Source organism: Diabrotica undecimpunctata, chromosome 6 (genome assembly GCF_040954645.1).
Source record: "Diabrotica undecimpunctata isolate CICGRU chromosome 6, icDiaUnde3, whole genome shotgun sequence".
Lineage (NCBI taxonomy): Eukaryota > Metazoa > Arthropoda > Insecta > Coleoptera > Chrysomelidae > Diabrotica > Diabrotica undecimpunctata.
In genome coordinates this window covers 141,369,311-141,387,374 of record NC_092808.1, presented here as the reverse complement: position 1 = coordinate 141,387,374, position 18,064 = coordinate 141,369,311, and the positions used below count along the sequence as shown (strand labels likewise).

The following is an 18,064-nucleotide window of genomic DNA, read 5'->3' as shown; positions in this document are numbered from 1 at the left end:
CGCCAGAAAAAAGGTCATAAAACTGAAAGTTCTCGTACAACTCCGTTTCTTTGTATGAATGAATACATTAAAAAAGAAATTAGTTTAACATTTGAGTAATTTGTTCACAAATGACAATCAAATATAAATTAATATTCCTAATGGCAGATGCTAACCTAGATAACATATACTTTCATTTATGGTGTTAGTATTAACTCTCAATTTCTATAATGACTATTCATTAGTAATCGCGTTTTATGATCTATTTTGTTGAAACGTTCCGAAAACACTTCTATTCATAGTATAGTCAATTTTTAATCATAATAATTTTCAAGAACCTTACGATACCGCTTTCACAGATTAAGTATTTTTGCAATGAGGAAGAGTATAATGAATTTGGAATCCATTTAAAGAAGTAATTATTTTGGTTTAGGACAAAAATGCGGAAGTTTAATTTCTTTTTTTAATTATTATTATACACTAATAGACAGATACCGATATCCTCATATTTATAACTTAAAAAATAATATTCTTTTAGAACTCTACTTCTCGTAGGTACTGGATTTATTCAGCAACTTAGTAATTGTCAGTGCCGATTCTAAACCCGGTTATAGGAGGATGATTAAAGCGACAGGTTAGCACTTTATCTTGTGTAAGATATATTGCTAAAAATCCTATAAACCAGCATTGGAATCCGAATGAATCGTAATGGAATATCACATAGTGTAAAGTAGAGAAAACGAGAACTAATACTCATTATCAGCATCATCATCATGATAAAGTACCACAACTCTTTGTGTTTCTTGGCCTGTTCTAAGATCTTCCACCATTCCGATCTATTATGGGCTTTACGCGTCCTGTTTTTCTGATTTTTAAGATTTTTCGGTCTTGTTCTCCCTGCTTTATAAGTCTCGCTATTCCTTTTGATATTATTTTATTAACATTTTGTCATTTCTGTTATGTTATCCGTATTTAGAGTCTACAAGAACTCTATAATCTAACTGTGGTGCCATATGGAGATCTGCAAGTCCCTTTGCTTATATTTTTGCGCTGAAAACATGTACTGACAATGATCATGTTAAGCAAAGTAGGTAGGTTTATTAATTTAATGCCATTGCCGTTGGATGCTTCTTGGGGCTTGTGTTTACCAAGAGTAGTTTGGTATTGTTCTTCTTTTTTAATTTGTGCATTGAGGTCTCCATAGATAATCTTATTGTCATTCTTTGGGCATGTGTAAAATTCTGCCCCTAGTTACTCGTAGAATTGTTCTTCGAATTGACACCTCGTGTTTAATCAACCCAAACTTATCAACTTAATTAAGTTGTTTATTACTTCTTTCAGAATGTCAATAAATTTCTCACATAGGACTGCCTGGTGAATTATTCATTGATAAGATAGTAGAAGCCCAGAATTATTTTCTTTGATTCACTTTACAAGCCACCTTTCTTTGACGACCATAGCTGGGGCCCCATTAGTGGACAGAGACACCATTTTATCGTAACTAGTCTTTGATTTTGTCATAAACTCATCAAAAGCCTGGAGTAAATCTTCTCCGCGAGGCTGGCCTTTAAACGGCAAGGCTGCAAGCAATTCTTCACTAAATATTTTATTTTCAATATCATAAAATCTCACGAAAATAGACATTTGTTCGTCGTCAACAATAACACATGATTCGCCAATTCGCCAATATTTCGGTTCTTCTTGTAATGCTTTTTGTCTACAGTGCAATGCCCTGAATTGCGACAACAAAATCCTTTTTATCCTCAAAAAGTGCTGCGGCCACTCCTAACATACTTTCTTCAACTATCTTACAGTCTGAAAATGGCTTCTGGTGTTTATTGAGCATCCAACAATCACGCAAAGCTGCGTCTTCCTAGTTTTTTTGCTTGCACATACTTCGAAGTAGTATGGATATGCTTTTTTTTATAAGAAGCTAGATATATCTCGAGTTTTTTTTTGGCGCGTTTCACTTCCAGAGATAACTTTTAATGAGTCGTGATTTATGTGATTGGAATATTAAAATATTTTTGGCAGTCCAGCTTTCGACCTTTTGCGGCCCGGAGTTGGACCACGGTCCGCCAGTTGCCGCTCGTTGGCCTAGAGCATTGTCCAACAACAGCAGTACCTTTAACTTAAAATTTGTGTCTCTAAATAAATCTTCAGTTTCCCAAGCTTTATGATTTGTTCAGATTAATGAGCAAGCAGGTATTTGACTCTAAAATGTCCTATCGCATCGCTACACCAAAGGACCGTAATTTCATTAAATCGTTATAAGATCTTTCGATATTTTAAATCCTTGTACAGTTCTTTCTTGTTCCGATATAAAGGTTTTACTCGGCATTTTTTTCTTTAGCAAAATCCCAGTTTCATCGGTATTACAACGTTAATCTAGAAAGTACCCTGTTTCTTCTATATATTTCCTAAATAGTACTAGTAGTTTCAAGAGTTCTTTGCCACCAGATCTGGAATGACTGGTGGTCCACCATGTAGTTTAAGTTGATTGTAAATTTTAAGAGCTGATTTTGTTATGTTATCAACAAGTGTTAAGTACTTCCTCCATTTTCTCTCGTATAATTGCACGAACGATTATTTATAATTTTGTGGTAATTGAAAAGCCTATGACTGAAGAATTTCTTATTTTTTCTTCATGTTTTACAAATTTGACTTTAGCTTAATTTCAATTCAGTGATTGTTACTTATTTTTTTTATTTAATAAAACTCCAATAGGACCTTATGATTATTGCTATCTGATCATTCACTATGATCAATAAGCAAGTTAGTTCTATATACAAAGTATTACAAAACACTTATCTAAGGTTACTTTCAGCAATATTCCTTAGTCTCTAATACATTATAGTACTACTAGCTAACGTGTACACTTTAGCTGCACTTTGCTCTGCTTTTTCACTTTCACGCACTTATAGCACTAACTCAAACGGCTTCGTTCTCTTAAGTCTTCTTATCTGGTTGACGTTGTCTAGGAGTTTGATGGCCTCGACATTCACGTGGTAGGAGAGCCCTTCTTCATAACTCTCGGCAAACTTACTTACTGTCTGGATAACAGTCTCAATGAAGATCACAGTTTCTGAAGTACCATGGAGCGTCACTTTCTTTTGTACAGACCCATAGCTGTATCCCATATGTCCATATCGGTTTAAGGACTTGCTTATACAATAACAATTTGTTATAAGTAGACAGAGTGGATTTTGTTCCCATCAACCAGTACATCTTTCTGAACTTAATTTCTAATTCCTCCTTTTTTTTCTTAATATATGCTTTCCAACGTAGCTTGGAATCTAATGTCATACCTAAATTTATTCTATGTATAAGGTTTCTATTTATACTAACTAGGATATGTTGTTCTCTTTTGTTAGTAAAATTGACATGAACAGATTTTGTTTCATTCAGTTTGATACGTTATCGCCTGGTCGAGATGTTAATTTTTTCAACAGAGTTCTGTAGCATGGTTGCTGCATCCTCGTGGTTTTGTCCGACTGCTAGAATGCATTTGTCGTCTGCAAATGTCGCAATTGTGTTAGGTTCTAATGCTGGTATAGAGCAGGTATAGCACTGGCTCCAGGACACTTCCTTGTGGAACTCCAGCTTTAACTTCTCTTAATTATGAATATGCTTCCTCATATTTAACTTGAAAGTTTCTGTCGGATATATATGATTCTAGTAGTTCAGAATATTGTTTTGGTAAGTAGCATCTCATTTTATGATATAATCCGTCATGCCAAACTTTGTCAAAAGCCTGCACTACATCGAGGAAAATTGTGGAACAGACTTTTCCTTCTTCTAGAGCTTTTTCTACTATATCTGTTATTCTATGCACCTAATCTATCGTTGAGTGGCTTGCTCTAAACCGAAATTGATGATTAGGAATTAGATTTTTTTCCTCTATAATCGTTTTTAGTCTCTTCAAGAGTAATTTTTCGTATAATTTAGACATGAGAGGCAGTGGCAGCTTTTGGGTGTAGGCAGGATAGGCCGGGCCTACCCAATAATTTTAAGAGCTTTAAAATTGAAAAACATATATTTAAAAATTATGTTAATGCATGTAAATAAGTTTTAAATGTACTAAATCACTCAATACATTAGCGTCCGTTAAAACAACTAAGTTTTATATTACCACAGAAAGCATCGAATCGTATTCAGGCATTTTAAATAGTAATAGGCCAGATCGGAACTGGCCGACCCAACTCACATAAGATCCCCGTACAAAAAGCGTTTGAAGTTAAGCAGCTTGCCGGACAACGATTTATATTGTCATGTTTATGCTTGCTGTTTAGGCACCAGACGATCGGGCCTACGATGACCATCGTTGTCACTTGTAACGTAATTGTCGACTTGTAATATAAATTTTCTTTTAAATTATGATAAAAAATATGTAACATAATCTATAATAATTGTAACATATTTTTAAACAAACAACACAATTGCAAACAAATGCACGGTTGCCCAAATAAATTTAAAAAAATTCGTAAAATTCGAAGAAAAAAAAATCACATTTGCGTGATTTCTATATCGCCTGATTGTATGCAACTTATATATGTGAGATTGTTTTATAACTGATACATAAAAATGAGTTTTTATGACGCTTTACCAGGTTGCAGTAATAGTAATGTTGTTAGTGAGTGTTTGGACATTGTTGTTTCACTATTGGAATCGCCATTATCTAAAAGAACTGAAATTGATAGAAAACAATTATTATGAATGAAAGGCCTACTCCAACATTGCGTATTGACAAAAAAGATGGGAAAAAGGGTGCGTACTTTTAATTGCTCTTGGTATGATGTCTACAAATGGTTGTCTGGAAGTATTACGAAAAACAGACTATATTGTTGGCCGTGTTTGTTATTTTCTAATAAGAAATGTGTATAGAATTGTGAAGGATACTTTGATTTAAAAAATATGTCTGCCTCCTTAAAAAAACATTCCAGTTGCAAGGAACATTTAAGTAATTTCCTGTTCTTTAAGGATGTACAGAAGAGGGCGTTTTCTGTTCGCGATTTGCTAGATGAAAAATCAAAAATCGCAAAAATTAGATACAACGCAGAAGTTAAAATGAACAGATAAATCATTAAAAAATTAGTTAGGGGGGGGGGTCATGATCCCGTGATCCCTCCCTCTGGATCCGTCACTGATTACACATAGCTATATAATTTGCTGGCTTGGCCTACCCAAAATTTTACCACACCAGCCGCCACTGATGAGAGGTAACCTTGAAATAGGCCTATATGAAGAAGCTTTTTGTAGAGGTTTTCCTGGTTTTATTGTCATTATAATTTCTGCCACCTTCCATATCTTTGGTACGTACCTTAGCCTAAAGGAATCGTTTATAAGATGTGTTAATTTTATTATAGCTTTCCTTTCAAGTTGCTTTAACACTTCCCCAGTAATTAGATCAAATCCAGGAGCTTTCTTTGAATTTATATTTTCTTTTATTTCCAAATGTACTTCTTTTGGAGTTACAGGGCTAATCTCCATTTCATCATGATCCCAGTTAATTATTTCTTGTTCTTGATTTGGTTGAAAAGTAATTGTTGGATTCTGTAAGATTGGCCTTTTTAATCGTTTGGTAGCCTTTCACAATGAGTAATCAGTAGCGCTATCATTTGATAGTTCACTTAGGTAGATGCTAACCGATTCGTTTTTGCAATTGTTAATTAGTGTGTCAAGATTTTGCTTCTTTTTTGAAGCGATCCAGAATTTTTGCACAACTATTTTATCGTAATCATCATTCTGGCTTTACAATCCTGTGTTCATTCTAGCCACCTCAAGAATTTCAGTCTTCCCTACCCATTGTCTTACTCCGCTACCACGCTCCGCTGCCGCTCCACGTATTACTATATTTCTCATGTATTCATCGATCTTATCAAGGAACCTTGTTCTGGGTCTTCTTCTTCTTCTGTGTCCAATTGGTCCATCAAGGAGCGTTTTTCTAGCTGGATCATTTTGTTCCATCTGCATTACATGCTCTATCCACGTAAGACATCCTATGTTAGTATATTTTACGATATCTGTTTCCTGGTATATTCTACATAGTTCGAAGTTGTATCGGCTTCTTCACACTCCATTGTCATTCACCGCTCCATAGATTCGTCTTAGTACTTTTCTTTTGCAACATCCTAACATATTTTCATTGCTTTTTGTTGGAGTCCAGGTATCTGACCAAATGTAAGGAGCATAATATTGTTTTGTAGAGTTGTACCTTTGTATTTCTCAATATAACTAAGGATTTAAGAAGATAGAGCCCAAAATATTGGGCTCAATCATATACATTATGCATATATTACATTGCGTATATTTTCTCTAAAATACCAGTATATTCGATTTAAGTTGGAGTAAACTATTCCTTATATACTTATAAATGTATGAAATCAAGTCGCCGTTTTAAAATTTAAATTAATTTTTATACACACGGACTTGTTTTTACAATTTTTGTTTACTAGGTCAGTAGCCGTAATACTTATTATTACCGGTATTAAATTACGTAATTATGAGTATACTAACGTGTGATTCGACCTAGACCCCAAATATGTAATTTGGGGTCTAGTATTTTCCGTATTAGGCAACCGCCTATAGCAAATTTTGGTAATATTAATCAAACACAGTATCGATGATAGATACTTTTAAATTTGACAATATTAATTTTTAGACTAATTGGTTAAATTATGTTACAAGAAGTGAATTTTATTTCTAAATTTAACAATTAACCAGTCCATTAGCAATAATGAACCATGAAACAAAAAAAATTGCAGACCCATTAAGAAATATTGACAACTATAAAATATTACAGACGTTATACCAAGATTATAAAGAATTGACGCAAACCTCCCATCGTCTGTCATGTTCTTTTCCTTCTATTTATTGATACTTTTTTTTTTACATTGTAAAAGGACATTCCCGAATCAAAGATAATGAGGTAGTGGATGGCTTGGCAAAAAATTAAGTAGCTTTTGACTAATTTCTAAAATTTCCCTTTTTTGTTTCACTTTTTTGTATGGAGCTTAAGTAGACCATTTTCCATTCCTTCGATATTTTTCGATTAAGCACATTTTTAGCACATTTCTTATTTTGTTTTCATATATATCTGCAACTTTGTCTTTTATTTCGTAAGTTAAGGGAGTATATCAATATATTTTCTTGTAATAATTTTGAGTAAACCATTCGTTCATTTGTATTGGTTCTACATTTACCCTTTCATGGTTATTGTGTATGAAGTTTCTCAATTTTTCTCATGCCTTCATTGCTTTTGAGCTTCTTCTTCCAATGTTCATTTTGAGGGATAGGTAAGGATTCTTTATTTTGATAAGATTGAACATGTGTCTCCTCGTTTAGAATCTTGTGATCCTTCTCAGGTTAGCTTTGTAAGTTGTTGTGTGGCACAGTACAAGGCAAAAAGGACCGAAAAAGGCACTGTGGTAGTTGTCGTGGCTTGTGTTGTGGAGTCTCTAGTTGCTATTGTTCCTGTATCCAACTTCAGAACTAGTGTATTGCTCTGTATGAGCGTGTTTATGATAGCATGACAGTGATAGACGCTACCATTTCGCTTCATCAATGAAGGACGCTACCAGTTCCATCAGTCGCTTAGACGTACCCAGCTGACCCTAGAGTTTGTGACAAAGGCGTTTAGCTTCATATACTTTAACTAGACCATTCCATATGCCCTGAAAAAAATGTAGTAATTTTCTAATTGTATTGTTTCCAATTTTGATGAACACAATTACATTTACTCAAAACGGTCATCAAAAATTTCAGTAACATAAAGGGACGAATACATTTCAGCAAAATCATTAACACGATGACACTGATATCGATATTGTCTGTTGCGTAAATTTTGAGACGTACTTTATTTGAAGATTCATAAACAAGATATACAGTTAAGTCATCTATGCTTACAATAAAATTATTTTCAGTCTCTTATCAATTATTTCGATCACACTGTCACATCCTACGATGCACCTCATTAGTTTTTATGTTATCTCATTTACTATTACTATTGGTACGCACAAACACTGATGCTTTAATGCCTCAGTAGAAGTAGGAGTACCAGAGACGCCGTTCTTTGCACACTAGCACTAAGACCGATTTAACCTAATACAGGAAATTTGTTTTAGAAGATTAATTTAAATTTTATTTTGTCTGCAATTTTTGTTAAAGTAATGTATTATTACTGTGTAACGAATGAAACAAGCTTTTAATGTGTTTACAATTACAATTGTTTTGAAAAGTTTAATGATAAGGCCAAAATAATGGTTATTCTTGATTATGGTTAGTAGTTGTAAGGTTACTTTAATATTTTACTTCTCAATCTACATCTATAAAAGAGTTTTCTATCAAGTGTTACGGATATAATTATTGTATACTACATAAATAATCTTGGACACATTCTAGTAAATACTCTCATACTTGTATCTTCTTTACAGAATCACACAGTGATGATGACGATGATACACCCGAATATGAAGATATTCTCTATGATTCATTTGAAAGTGATAGTGAAGGTGAATATTACAATATTACAGAGGTAAGTGCTTTAAAAATGTTTATTTTAAAAATAAGTAGTTAAAACATACAGTTTGATTAATATTTGAATGTGCTAAAACTTTCCAAACATGTGCTGAATGAATAGCTTGTTAGTTTTATTATTTAGTATGTTTATTTCTACCGCACAATAAAAATTATTTCTTTTTTGGTCTTCACGTCAATTTTAGAAGATATTGAATTTAAATGATGAAGTTTTGTTTTCGGTTTATGGACAGTATTATTTTTATCTAAATAATTGAGGGTGTTTACATGTCGCCAAAAATTGGCTGATGTAAGGCATGCGTTTAGTTTGTTCCCAGCAATTCTTTCGGGAATTAATAATAAATAAGGAACAGTCTGCAAATAGAATCATGACTCAACCAAAAATGTTTTTGATTGTCACGAATATCTTTCAAAGTTTTATCCAGTCCCTATAATGACCTCTTGTGGGCCAATGTATCTACAATTATCCCAAACGAATAATTTTCATATCTGTACAATCCATGCCATTGCTTTATTTTTGGTGACGTTACAATCTGCTGTTTTCCAATTTTCCAGTTTGGAAAAATGTTTCTAATTCTGTTTCTTTGCGGATTCTTGTTCAAAAATGTCCCCTATAAACAAGTCTGAAGGGTGCCGGGCGAAACTCTGGGCACAAATTTTTTATCGACAGGAAATTAAAATAAACTCAGATTGCTCTCAAGAATCTTGAAACTGAATGTTTAAATTTCAATTTAGACACCTTTGCAACATCAAAAATAATAATTTACATATGACTTTTCAAGCATCGAAAATGCGTATCTTCGCATTTATCTTTTCAGATTTTAAATCGCTTGTAACTCGAAACCTATCAATTTTAGAATTTGATTAAATAATTTCTGCCCAAAAATTTAGTCCAGCACCCTTCAGATTTGTTTAAAAGGGACATTTTTGAAGAAAAATCCGCAAAGAGACCGAATCAGAAACATTTTTCCTACGGGAGCTGCTTCACAACATGAAATAGTTTGAGATATAATATAGATTACTTGAAATTATTTGAGATATGATATAAAAAGGTAAGTTCTTACCAATTTTCGTGAACAAATTTTTTTTTGTCGAAGTTAAAAATAAAAAACGAAGAATTTTTCGCAGAAATTTCAAGGTTATGTAATAAATGTAAAAAAATTGTTGTGTTCTTGCAAACTAGCTGTGTCATAAAAACTGTACTATCAATAATTTTCGAATGGAATATAATAAAAAATATTTATTTGACGTCCTGTTTGGAGCTTAGGCTATATTGGTTTTGTTTAAAAATCCTGTTGAAAACATTTCTCAGAAAAGAGTTTATTTTTATGTTTGTAATGAGTCTTATACGTTACAATTATTTACCCGTGCCTCTAATATGATTAAAATTTGCGCCAGCATGAGCTGCATAATAGAGTATGTAATTCACTTACGCCATCTATGTTCAGTACATTGATTTATTGGTTCTGACTGAAATATTAAGATCATTTATGTCAACAGAGACATGAATATTCAGAATCAAACTACATTACGCAAGAAATTATTATGAACCATAAGTTTGTCAAAGTATATATTATTTATTTTTATAACTTCAGTGTTTTACATAGTTTACAATTTAGTTTCAGCAGGTAGAATTACGACACGATGTTACAAACATTCCACTTCCACCAGAACCAAGAAATACCGAGTCCAATGGATTTGACAAATTCACAAAAAATATTAGCAAATTTAAAAAGAATTTCTCCAGGGACATCACCAAGTCACTACGAAGGTTTTCGAGGAAGATTTATCAAACAGATATAGACACAGATAAAAGTAAGTAATATTCTTTTTTATTAGTGGATACTGAAGATAAATCTATTAGTAAGTGCCTTGCTACTGCTTTTGTTATCTTACTATTTCTTCTGTTCTTTAGTCATATGGTTAAGGTTCGGATCATATTTTATACTTTTTTTAATTTTTCCTATATTTTGATAGAGATTATGAGAATATTTTTTATATTTTCCTTGGATATATGAGATTTTTCTTCATTGATCAATGCTTTTTTATCTAAAATTTCTTTTGCAACTCTTTTTTGAATTATTTTATTTATATTACCATAGCGATTACTGCTCACATGCTTTTCTCTCTTTTGCATTAGAAAATTTGCATGAATGTTGGGATATTCTTGTTTCAAACTTCTTTAGAGGGGCGTGGTACCGTAAGTTGTTTCTTCTTCTGGGGAGTTTTTAACATATTCCATTGCGATTATGGTTTAGTGAAAAATTCACATTTAGTGTTTTTAGAGTTGTTGGGCTTTTATTTAGCAATCCCGTGGATAATAGGAGGATAGCTGTGCATTCATCTTTTTTTACATTTTTTCTTACCAAAAATTTCTAAAAAGATAAGAAATATTTTTAATTATTTTAGAAGATGAAGATATACCATCTCCCATAATAAATGACAGTGAGCCATTAAGGAAAGTTTCCAAGGATGAAAGCACCAAATCGGAAAAAATAGATAACACAAAACCAGACAGTTTTTTGTCTAGGATACGACGAAGTGTTTCCCTTTCAGCTGTATCTGTAACTAATCTATCGAATTATTTCGAAAATCAAAATAATACCCAGAACCAAAGACGAAGCATTTTCTATTTGAACGACCCGAGCAATATTTCCAACGAGAATGAGAAAAACGAGGAAAAGGTGATAAAGAATGAATCGCCTGTAGGGACACCTACTAAACCAAATAGGTCTAAAATGGTAAGGCCGAGAATGCCACCTCCGCCGGTGCCGCCTAAAAATAATGGTAAGTATTCAGTATTCACATAATTCAGATCCTTTCATATTTTAAAAAGTAAAAGGAAAAATCACAGTAATTGACTTTACACCACAGTTAACGAAACAAAGAACTGGCTTGTAAGCTTTCTAATTTTGTTAGAAAAATGTTTAATTATGATATCTTAATTCCAATGTCAATTGTAATCTTATGGAGAAACCACAAGTTGTAAAAAATATATTTGACGTCTCGAACTTTTGATCAGATTTTTTGTTTTTTTACTATTTTTACTGGGAATTTATATTTTTACTCCTTGAATTGTTATTTCTCGAATGTCCTCTGAATCCACATTTTAGACTTTTCTCAGCTTGATGCTAATTAAAATACTTTAGATATATCGTGAATCACTATTTACTTCAGATTTTTGATTTTCTATATACAAATAAAAGCCAACACATGGATGGGGTGGAATTTATTGTAAACCGAAGAACAAAAGGCCTTATTATTGACTTTAAAGCGTACAGTCAAAGAACGTGCTATTTGCTTTTAAAAGAGAAATTCTTTGGACGTCGAAAGTAGCACAGCTTTCTGCATGATCTTATATATATGTTCATTTAGACCCAGCTTTTTTATGTTTTCTAGGAGGATCTTCGGAATGACTCCAGTGGTAGAAAGAATAATAGGTATTGTCTGGGTACTTTCCATTCTCCATTGTCTCCTTATTTGTATTTCCAGATCTCTGTACTCGGCGATCTTTTCGTTATACTTAACACGTAGATTTTTGTTGTTAGGTATCGCCACATCGATTAGCGTTGTTTGTCGTGTCAGTTTATTAACTAGCACGAGATCTGGTCTATTATGTGCTACATTTTGGTCTGTGAGCACAGTGCGATCCCAGTATAGCTTATAGTTGTTATTCTCAAGCATACTTTCAGGAACGTATTGATAATATGGCAGATGGTTTGTTTGTAGAAGTCCCAGTTCAAAAGCTATCTCTTGATGGAGGATCTTCCCTACTGAGTCATGCCGTTGCATAAGCATGCCGCTTATATTCAGTTGCAGCAAATGCCTGGCAGCCCCCGGTAAGATGTTGGATAGTTTCTTGGGCTTGACATCCATATCGGCATTTGTGGTTTGTCTTTTTGTTTTTCGTGTATTATTTATTATTATAATATTATTATATTGTTATATTATTATTCATATTTTAAAATAAACTCTATCGACTAAATTAGATGAAGAAAATATAAAAACTGATAAAGGAAAGATTAAGGTTTATTTTTTTCCTAATATATTCGCTTTTTTTCCCTTTTCTCTAATGTTTCGCCAATTATTCTGTATATTCGTTTCTTTTATCTCTACTATGTGTTTAGATTTCGACTTTATGGTCATTTCTGCTACATATTTTAAATTATCGCAATTATTACAAATTTTCTTTTTTAGTTTATTTATGATCCTTTTAATTTCTCTAATTGGTAGTTTCCTGCAGTTACATGCCCACTATACCTGCCATACTTTACCGTCCTGATAGTGTGTAAGCAAAATGAGTATAAAAAACAGCTAGTGATAACCAAATCGTTATTAAGACAGTTAAAACAGGAGAAAAGACAGTATTAAAAGCAGTGGCAAAATTATATAAATCATGATTTTTAAAAAGAGTAACACCGTCTCAATGGAATAAAGCTGTTATAGTTGTCCAAAAAAAAAGGAAGATTTAATCAAGGTGAAGAATTATAGACCTTTTAGCTTGTTATCTAACATTTAAAAGTTTTTTTATGAAGATAATAACGTATCTGTTGACCCTTAAACTAGACTTACATCAATCTTACAATATTTAGAGCCTAATACAGAACAAATAATTGTTTGCAAACCATCAAGTCGTTAATTGAAAAAAACTATTGAATATAATAGATCCCTGACACTTTTTTGTCGACTTTGAAAAAGTATTTGACACGGTCCACCAAAGTGAAATGCTTCATGCTCTAATCCAATGTAGAATAGACCACCGATACATGTAGGAGACAACATGCCTCCTAAATTATTTACAATTTTGTTGGAATATGCTTGTAAAACAATAGACTAGAATGAGAAGAATCGACATCAATGTAGAGAAAACATGTTTAAATAATCTTAAGTTTGAAGCTGAGTAAGCTCAATTTAAAACAAGAGCATCGAGCCGGTTGACTACTACAAGTATTTGTGCCATGAGATCAGAATAAGTGGAGACAACAAAACAATCGAGCTGAAGAGAAGAATAAAGCTAGTTTGGGTTTCATTTGGAAAAATGAAGGATATTTTTAGGTCAAAGATTTCAATGTGTCTAAAAACAGAATTATTTATTCAGTACATATTTGTTCTCATTTTTCCCATATTTCTGCTGATATTCTATTCACTTCAGGTGCTTTTCCATACTGATAACGTTTTTATTGCTTCTTTTATTTCTTTCTTATTTGCCTGAGATTTTTGCTATTTTATTCATTATTATCATCTAGGTCTTTATCCTTATCCGTATCCGTATCCATATAATAGTGATAATAATATAAATAATGTCCAATAAAAGATTTCGTTTAAATAATTTCGTTTTCTTTTCCATTTTAAGCTTTTTTAAATTTTCGTTTAAAATGATTAAAATATGTTAGTTATTCTTTGACAACTGTATATTGAACATTATCACGTGTATATTTCGTACGATCAGTGTATCCTGTTGTTTGTGTACACTAACTTTTTTCAAATTTAATGATCCTTTTTAGCTATAAAATCATCTTCGCAAAATTTCATAGTTAACTTGATACTAAGTTTGTAATATTTAATTTTACAAGGTAAATGACTAGACCCAAATATCCTAACAAAGGATTTGCAGAGAGAAAGGGAGAGTCAGATTTAATAAAAGCTTCCCCCGATTTTTGTATACGGTATTACATCATAGATTATTGGATTACATTTTATGTCGTCATCCCATTGCTATTCAATAATCGTATCAAAAATTTGAAAGCTTTCTATAGAGTTTTGGATGTCATATTCTTTTGTTCGATATGGATTTACTTAGGTATACCTTCGAGTAGAAAAAATACACTATAAAATAAACGACGAACAAAAAGGATTGGTGCTTTTGCTTAAATACAAAAATAAAAACTGACATTGCAATTGTGCTATTTCAATTTATAATAAATTTACACTTTGGATAATGAGAATAATTAAACAATAGAAACATAAACAAAAAAATTAAATCAAAAAGAAAACTATGAACCTTTATAGTGCCTAAATACCTCCTAGGGCTTTTACAACTACTTGAATTCGCCTAGTAAGGAGAACGAAATTTTTTTTCTTTAAAAACTACCCGTTATCATTCAAGACTATCAACACGAACTTGTCCAAATAAAGATGGATTTGCAACCTTTGAAAGGGGTGAAGCACAATATGGCCCATTTCACATTTTCCTCATTAATCATTGTTCTGGCGAGATGCCAGTCGTTTATTGAGAGTATGATTGCTTCTTCCATCAAGTTTGGTGCTGTTGAGACACTAGAACCGGGAAAGTGTGTTTTCATCAGGACCTCAGCACTTTCGCAAAGTTTGAAAGTTTTGTTTCCATCGTCCTTCGTTAATATGCCGACATGCCGATGTGGGTCCTTTGAGAGCGCTTTTTGTATCCTGGAAGCCTGCGGGAAATCTTCGATATCCTCACAGAAGGTTCTCCAAACAGCTTTTTGTCTTTGTCTGCAGATTTTTTTAAACTCTCTGAGATTGAGTTTGTTGCGTTTTGCTCTATTAAAAGCTGTTCTTGCTATCTTCCTAACGTGTTCCAATTCAATGCACCACCAAGAGTTGGTTTTGCGACTTTCCTGGACCATCTTTATTGGACAGGATTTTTTATAAGCATAGCTTATTTTGTTTTTAATAGATACGTTATACCTTTCCAATTCTGTATTAGTTCCTGGAGTTGAAGCCTTTTCATTCCGCAGAGCATCTTCTAAGAATCGGTTATAGAGTTCTATATCCGTCCTCCTAGGGTCGCGCGATTTGATAAGGCTTTTTTACAGACTAATATTATAGGTTAGCCAGCGGTGGTCAGACATAGAGGCATCCTCCGATACTTGCCAGTTCTGAGTTTTATTCGATATTTCAGCTGTTGCTAGCGTGATATCTATAACTGTTTGGCTACGAACATTAATAAAGGTAGGTTCGGTGCCTCTATTTAAGATATACAAATCTTTTCTAATAATATAGTCATAAAGAGACTTACCCCGAGCGTTGTTGTCTCTTCTGCGCCAGCCTAAATTGTGAGAGTGCGAATCGCAGCCGATAATAAGTTCTACCTTCTGACTGAGACAATGGTCTACCAGATCTTCCATTTCCTTTGTTGGTGGTAGGGTGGCTGAATCTGAGGGTAGGTAGACCGATGTTAGTATCAACTCTCTTTATCATTTTTGCCCTTTCCCCATGGGCATTTCAGTTTAACCGCAGTTACGTCTGAGGTTCAAATTGCGCCATGGGGGAGGCTTCGATTTTTCTGGGAACATATATTGCTGTTTTCAGTTGTTGATTGCTTGGTAAGCTGAAAATTTGACCGTTTAGACTGCTAAGACCAGTTATTTTGGTCTTAATTATCCGAGGTTCTTGGATTAGTGCTATTGCATCCTCCGTTACATCCAGGCGGCGACATAGTGTCGCCGTTGCCACCTTTTTGTGTTGGAGGTTGCATTGAATAATAGTAACCTTATTTTTCCCGATGTCCTTGCCCATGGCTTAGGTATCGTTCCGATTCTTTTAGGTGTCCATTTCCTCCTTGGTAGAGGAGGAAGCAGGCTTAGGCGTTTCGGAGCCTCTGCAGAGTTCATCGACCATCATCTGATGTTCTTCTCCCTGCTGTGGGTGTCTCAGTTTCAGCAACCGTCGTCGGCTGCCGAGTGTCTGAGGTTCCTGGTTCCGAGGAGGTGTCCTTCACTTTATTGGTTCATGCTTTTAGAGTCAATGAGGTGAACGTGTAGCTCAGCCTCATTGCCCTTTTCCTAAGGACAACCATGTCATCGTTTCCGATTCCGAAGACAAACAGGTGTCCTTTAGGATCTTTTTTTATTGGATCTGGATTGGATCTGGATTTTGCGCCGTTAACCTCCGCAGCACTCTTTCTGGGTCATCAGAGGTGCTAGTAGCATCCTCCGGGATCCATAGAGAGGCTTTGGTAAGTTTTGGGAGCTTATCCTGACTAACAACAGCCAGTAATGCTTCCTCCCACGGTTTAAGATCAGCTGTAGCCTTTTCCAACCATGCAAGCGCCCCATCGTCATCACAGACTACTCTGATGATCTCACCCGAGTAAATCCACGATTTGAACGCGGGTGCTTTTACCTGTCTGCTGGAGGATGACAAGATTGCTCTGTCCAATTCCTCAATCAGGCTGCGTTTAAGTAGGTTTGCCCGGTCGGCAGTGGACTTTCCATACGGGTTTACCTTATCTATAATAGCGACCTTAAGATATCTTAAGGCGGCTTCCGCGAAGCTTTGGGAATGCTCAGCGGCGTTTCCACCACTGCGTGACTTCTTATGCTTGGCTACTTGGGTGAAGGCACTTCACACCGGGGGCTGTTGGTCCCTGTCCTTATATGCCAGTAAAAATTTTTACTTTTCATGATACAACGCATTTTGTATAACAATAGCAACGCTGTCGAAATGCTGGATTATGTTGAGGTGTGAAACCATTGTCAACACTGTCATTTTTCTAATTGTTACACTAAAGTCCAATTTTCTTAAATTTTCTTCTACCTTCTACACCTAAAAACCTTCTACAAAGTATTGAAAATTATAAAAAGGAAATGAAATCGGTAGAGTCCTTTTTAATTTATGGCGTGACCAAGGGAAATAGTTATTCATTTTTAAATTACATATAATTCATTTTAATGTTTTCGTCGATCTTTACGTTCAGTTGTTTATATCTTACTTTGTTTTTATTCTTATTATTTCGCTTCTTTTCAGTTTTTTATTTCATCTGTGGCGAAGTTTGAGGATCTTTTTCTTTTTAGTTTGCTTTTTTCCTTCTATTTCTGTTTAAAAGAAAAGAGTTAAGGTATAAATTAAATTTATGGATTTTAATGTAGAATCAGAAATAACGAAGATGTATGTGGTAATTAAATTTGTATTAAATTTATTTATAGTTTTTCAAGAAAATTTCAAGTTTTATTTTCATTTTAGTCCTCGAGAAATTGTTGAAAGAACAAGAAAGCAAAAAAGCGATTAGAGCCTCTGTAATACCTAAAACTGAATCAAAAGCCGATGAAAACAAGTCATGGTACAGCCATGTGGGACTATATTCTTCGAGAACACTACCACCGCCAACCAAAGAAGTTGAAGGAGATAGTCGGCAACCGAGTCCGCGACCAAAATCTTTAAAGTTAAGTACTGAGAAAGAATCTCCAAAGGGCCGAGTATTCTCCAGGTTAGTAGAAATGCATTATATTATTTTTTTATTTTTTTATTGTTTCTAATTTTATTAAAAAAAAGGAACGGGGATGTTAGTAATTACATATGTCTAAGCGTTTATTAAGAATATTTAAAACAAAATATTAACAAATAATAAATAAATGAAATATCACAATTTATACGACTATTTAGGAAAGTTAAAAATTGGCTAAATGAATAAACTACTGAAATATCACATCCATTAAGATCAACATTTCTTTTTTATGAATTAATTAGCATTAAATTAGATTAATTGGGCTTTTCAGAAAATTTTGTCATTACCAACTAAACTAAATAAAAGAAGTGAAACAGGGTTTGAAGAAGCTGAAATCCGGCCCGA

General features: G+C 33.6%; 1 protein-coding gene across 3 annotated transcripts in view; it reads left to right on the top strand.

Annotated features, from left to right (window-relative positions):
- The window catches only part of Exn (Ephexin), a 131,853-nt gene that overhangs the window by 68,662 nt on the left and 45,127 nt on the right, over positions 1-18,064 (top strand). Inside the window, exons 1-5 of one of the 3 annotated variants that reach the window (XM_072535545.1) lie at positions 8,131-8,256; positions 8,412-8,512; positions 10,134-10,329; positions 10,924-11,301; positions 17,458-17,701. In XM_072535545.1, coding sequence (XP_072391646.1) covers positions 8,238-8,256; positions 8,412-8,512; positions 10,134-10,329; positions 10,924-11,301; positions 17,458-17,701 — 938 coding nt within the window. In that variant the 5' untranslated portion in view covers positions 8,131-8,237. Of the gene's footprint in view, positions 1-8,130; positions 8,257-8,411; positions 8,513-9,984; positions 10,081-10,133; positions 10,330-10,923; positions 11,302-17,457; positions 17,702-18,064 lie in introns of those variants that run through there. The other 2 variants (XM_072535544.1, XM_072535546.1) reach the window with 2 other exon arrangements.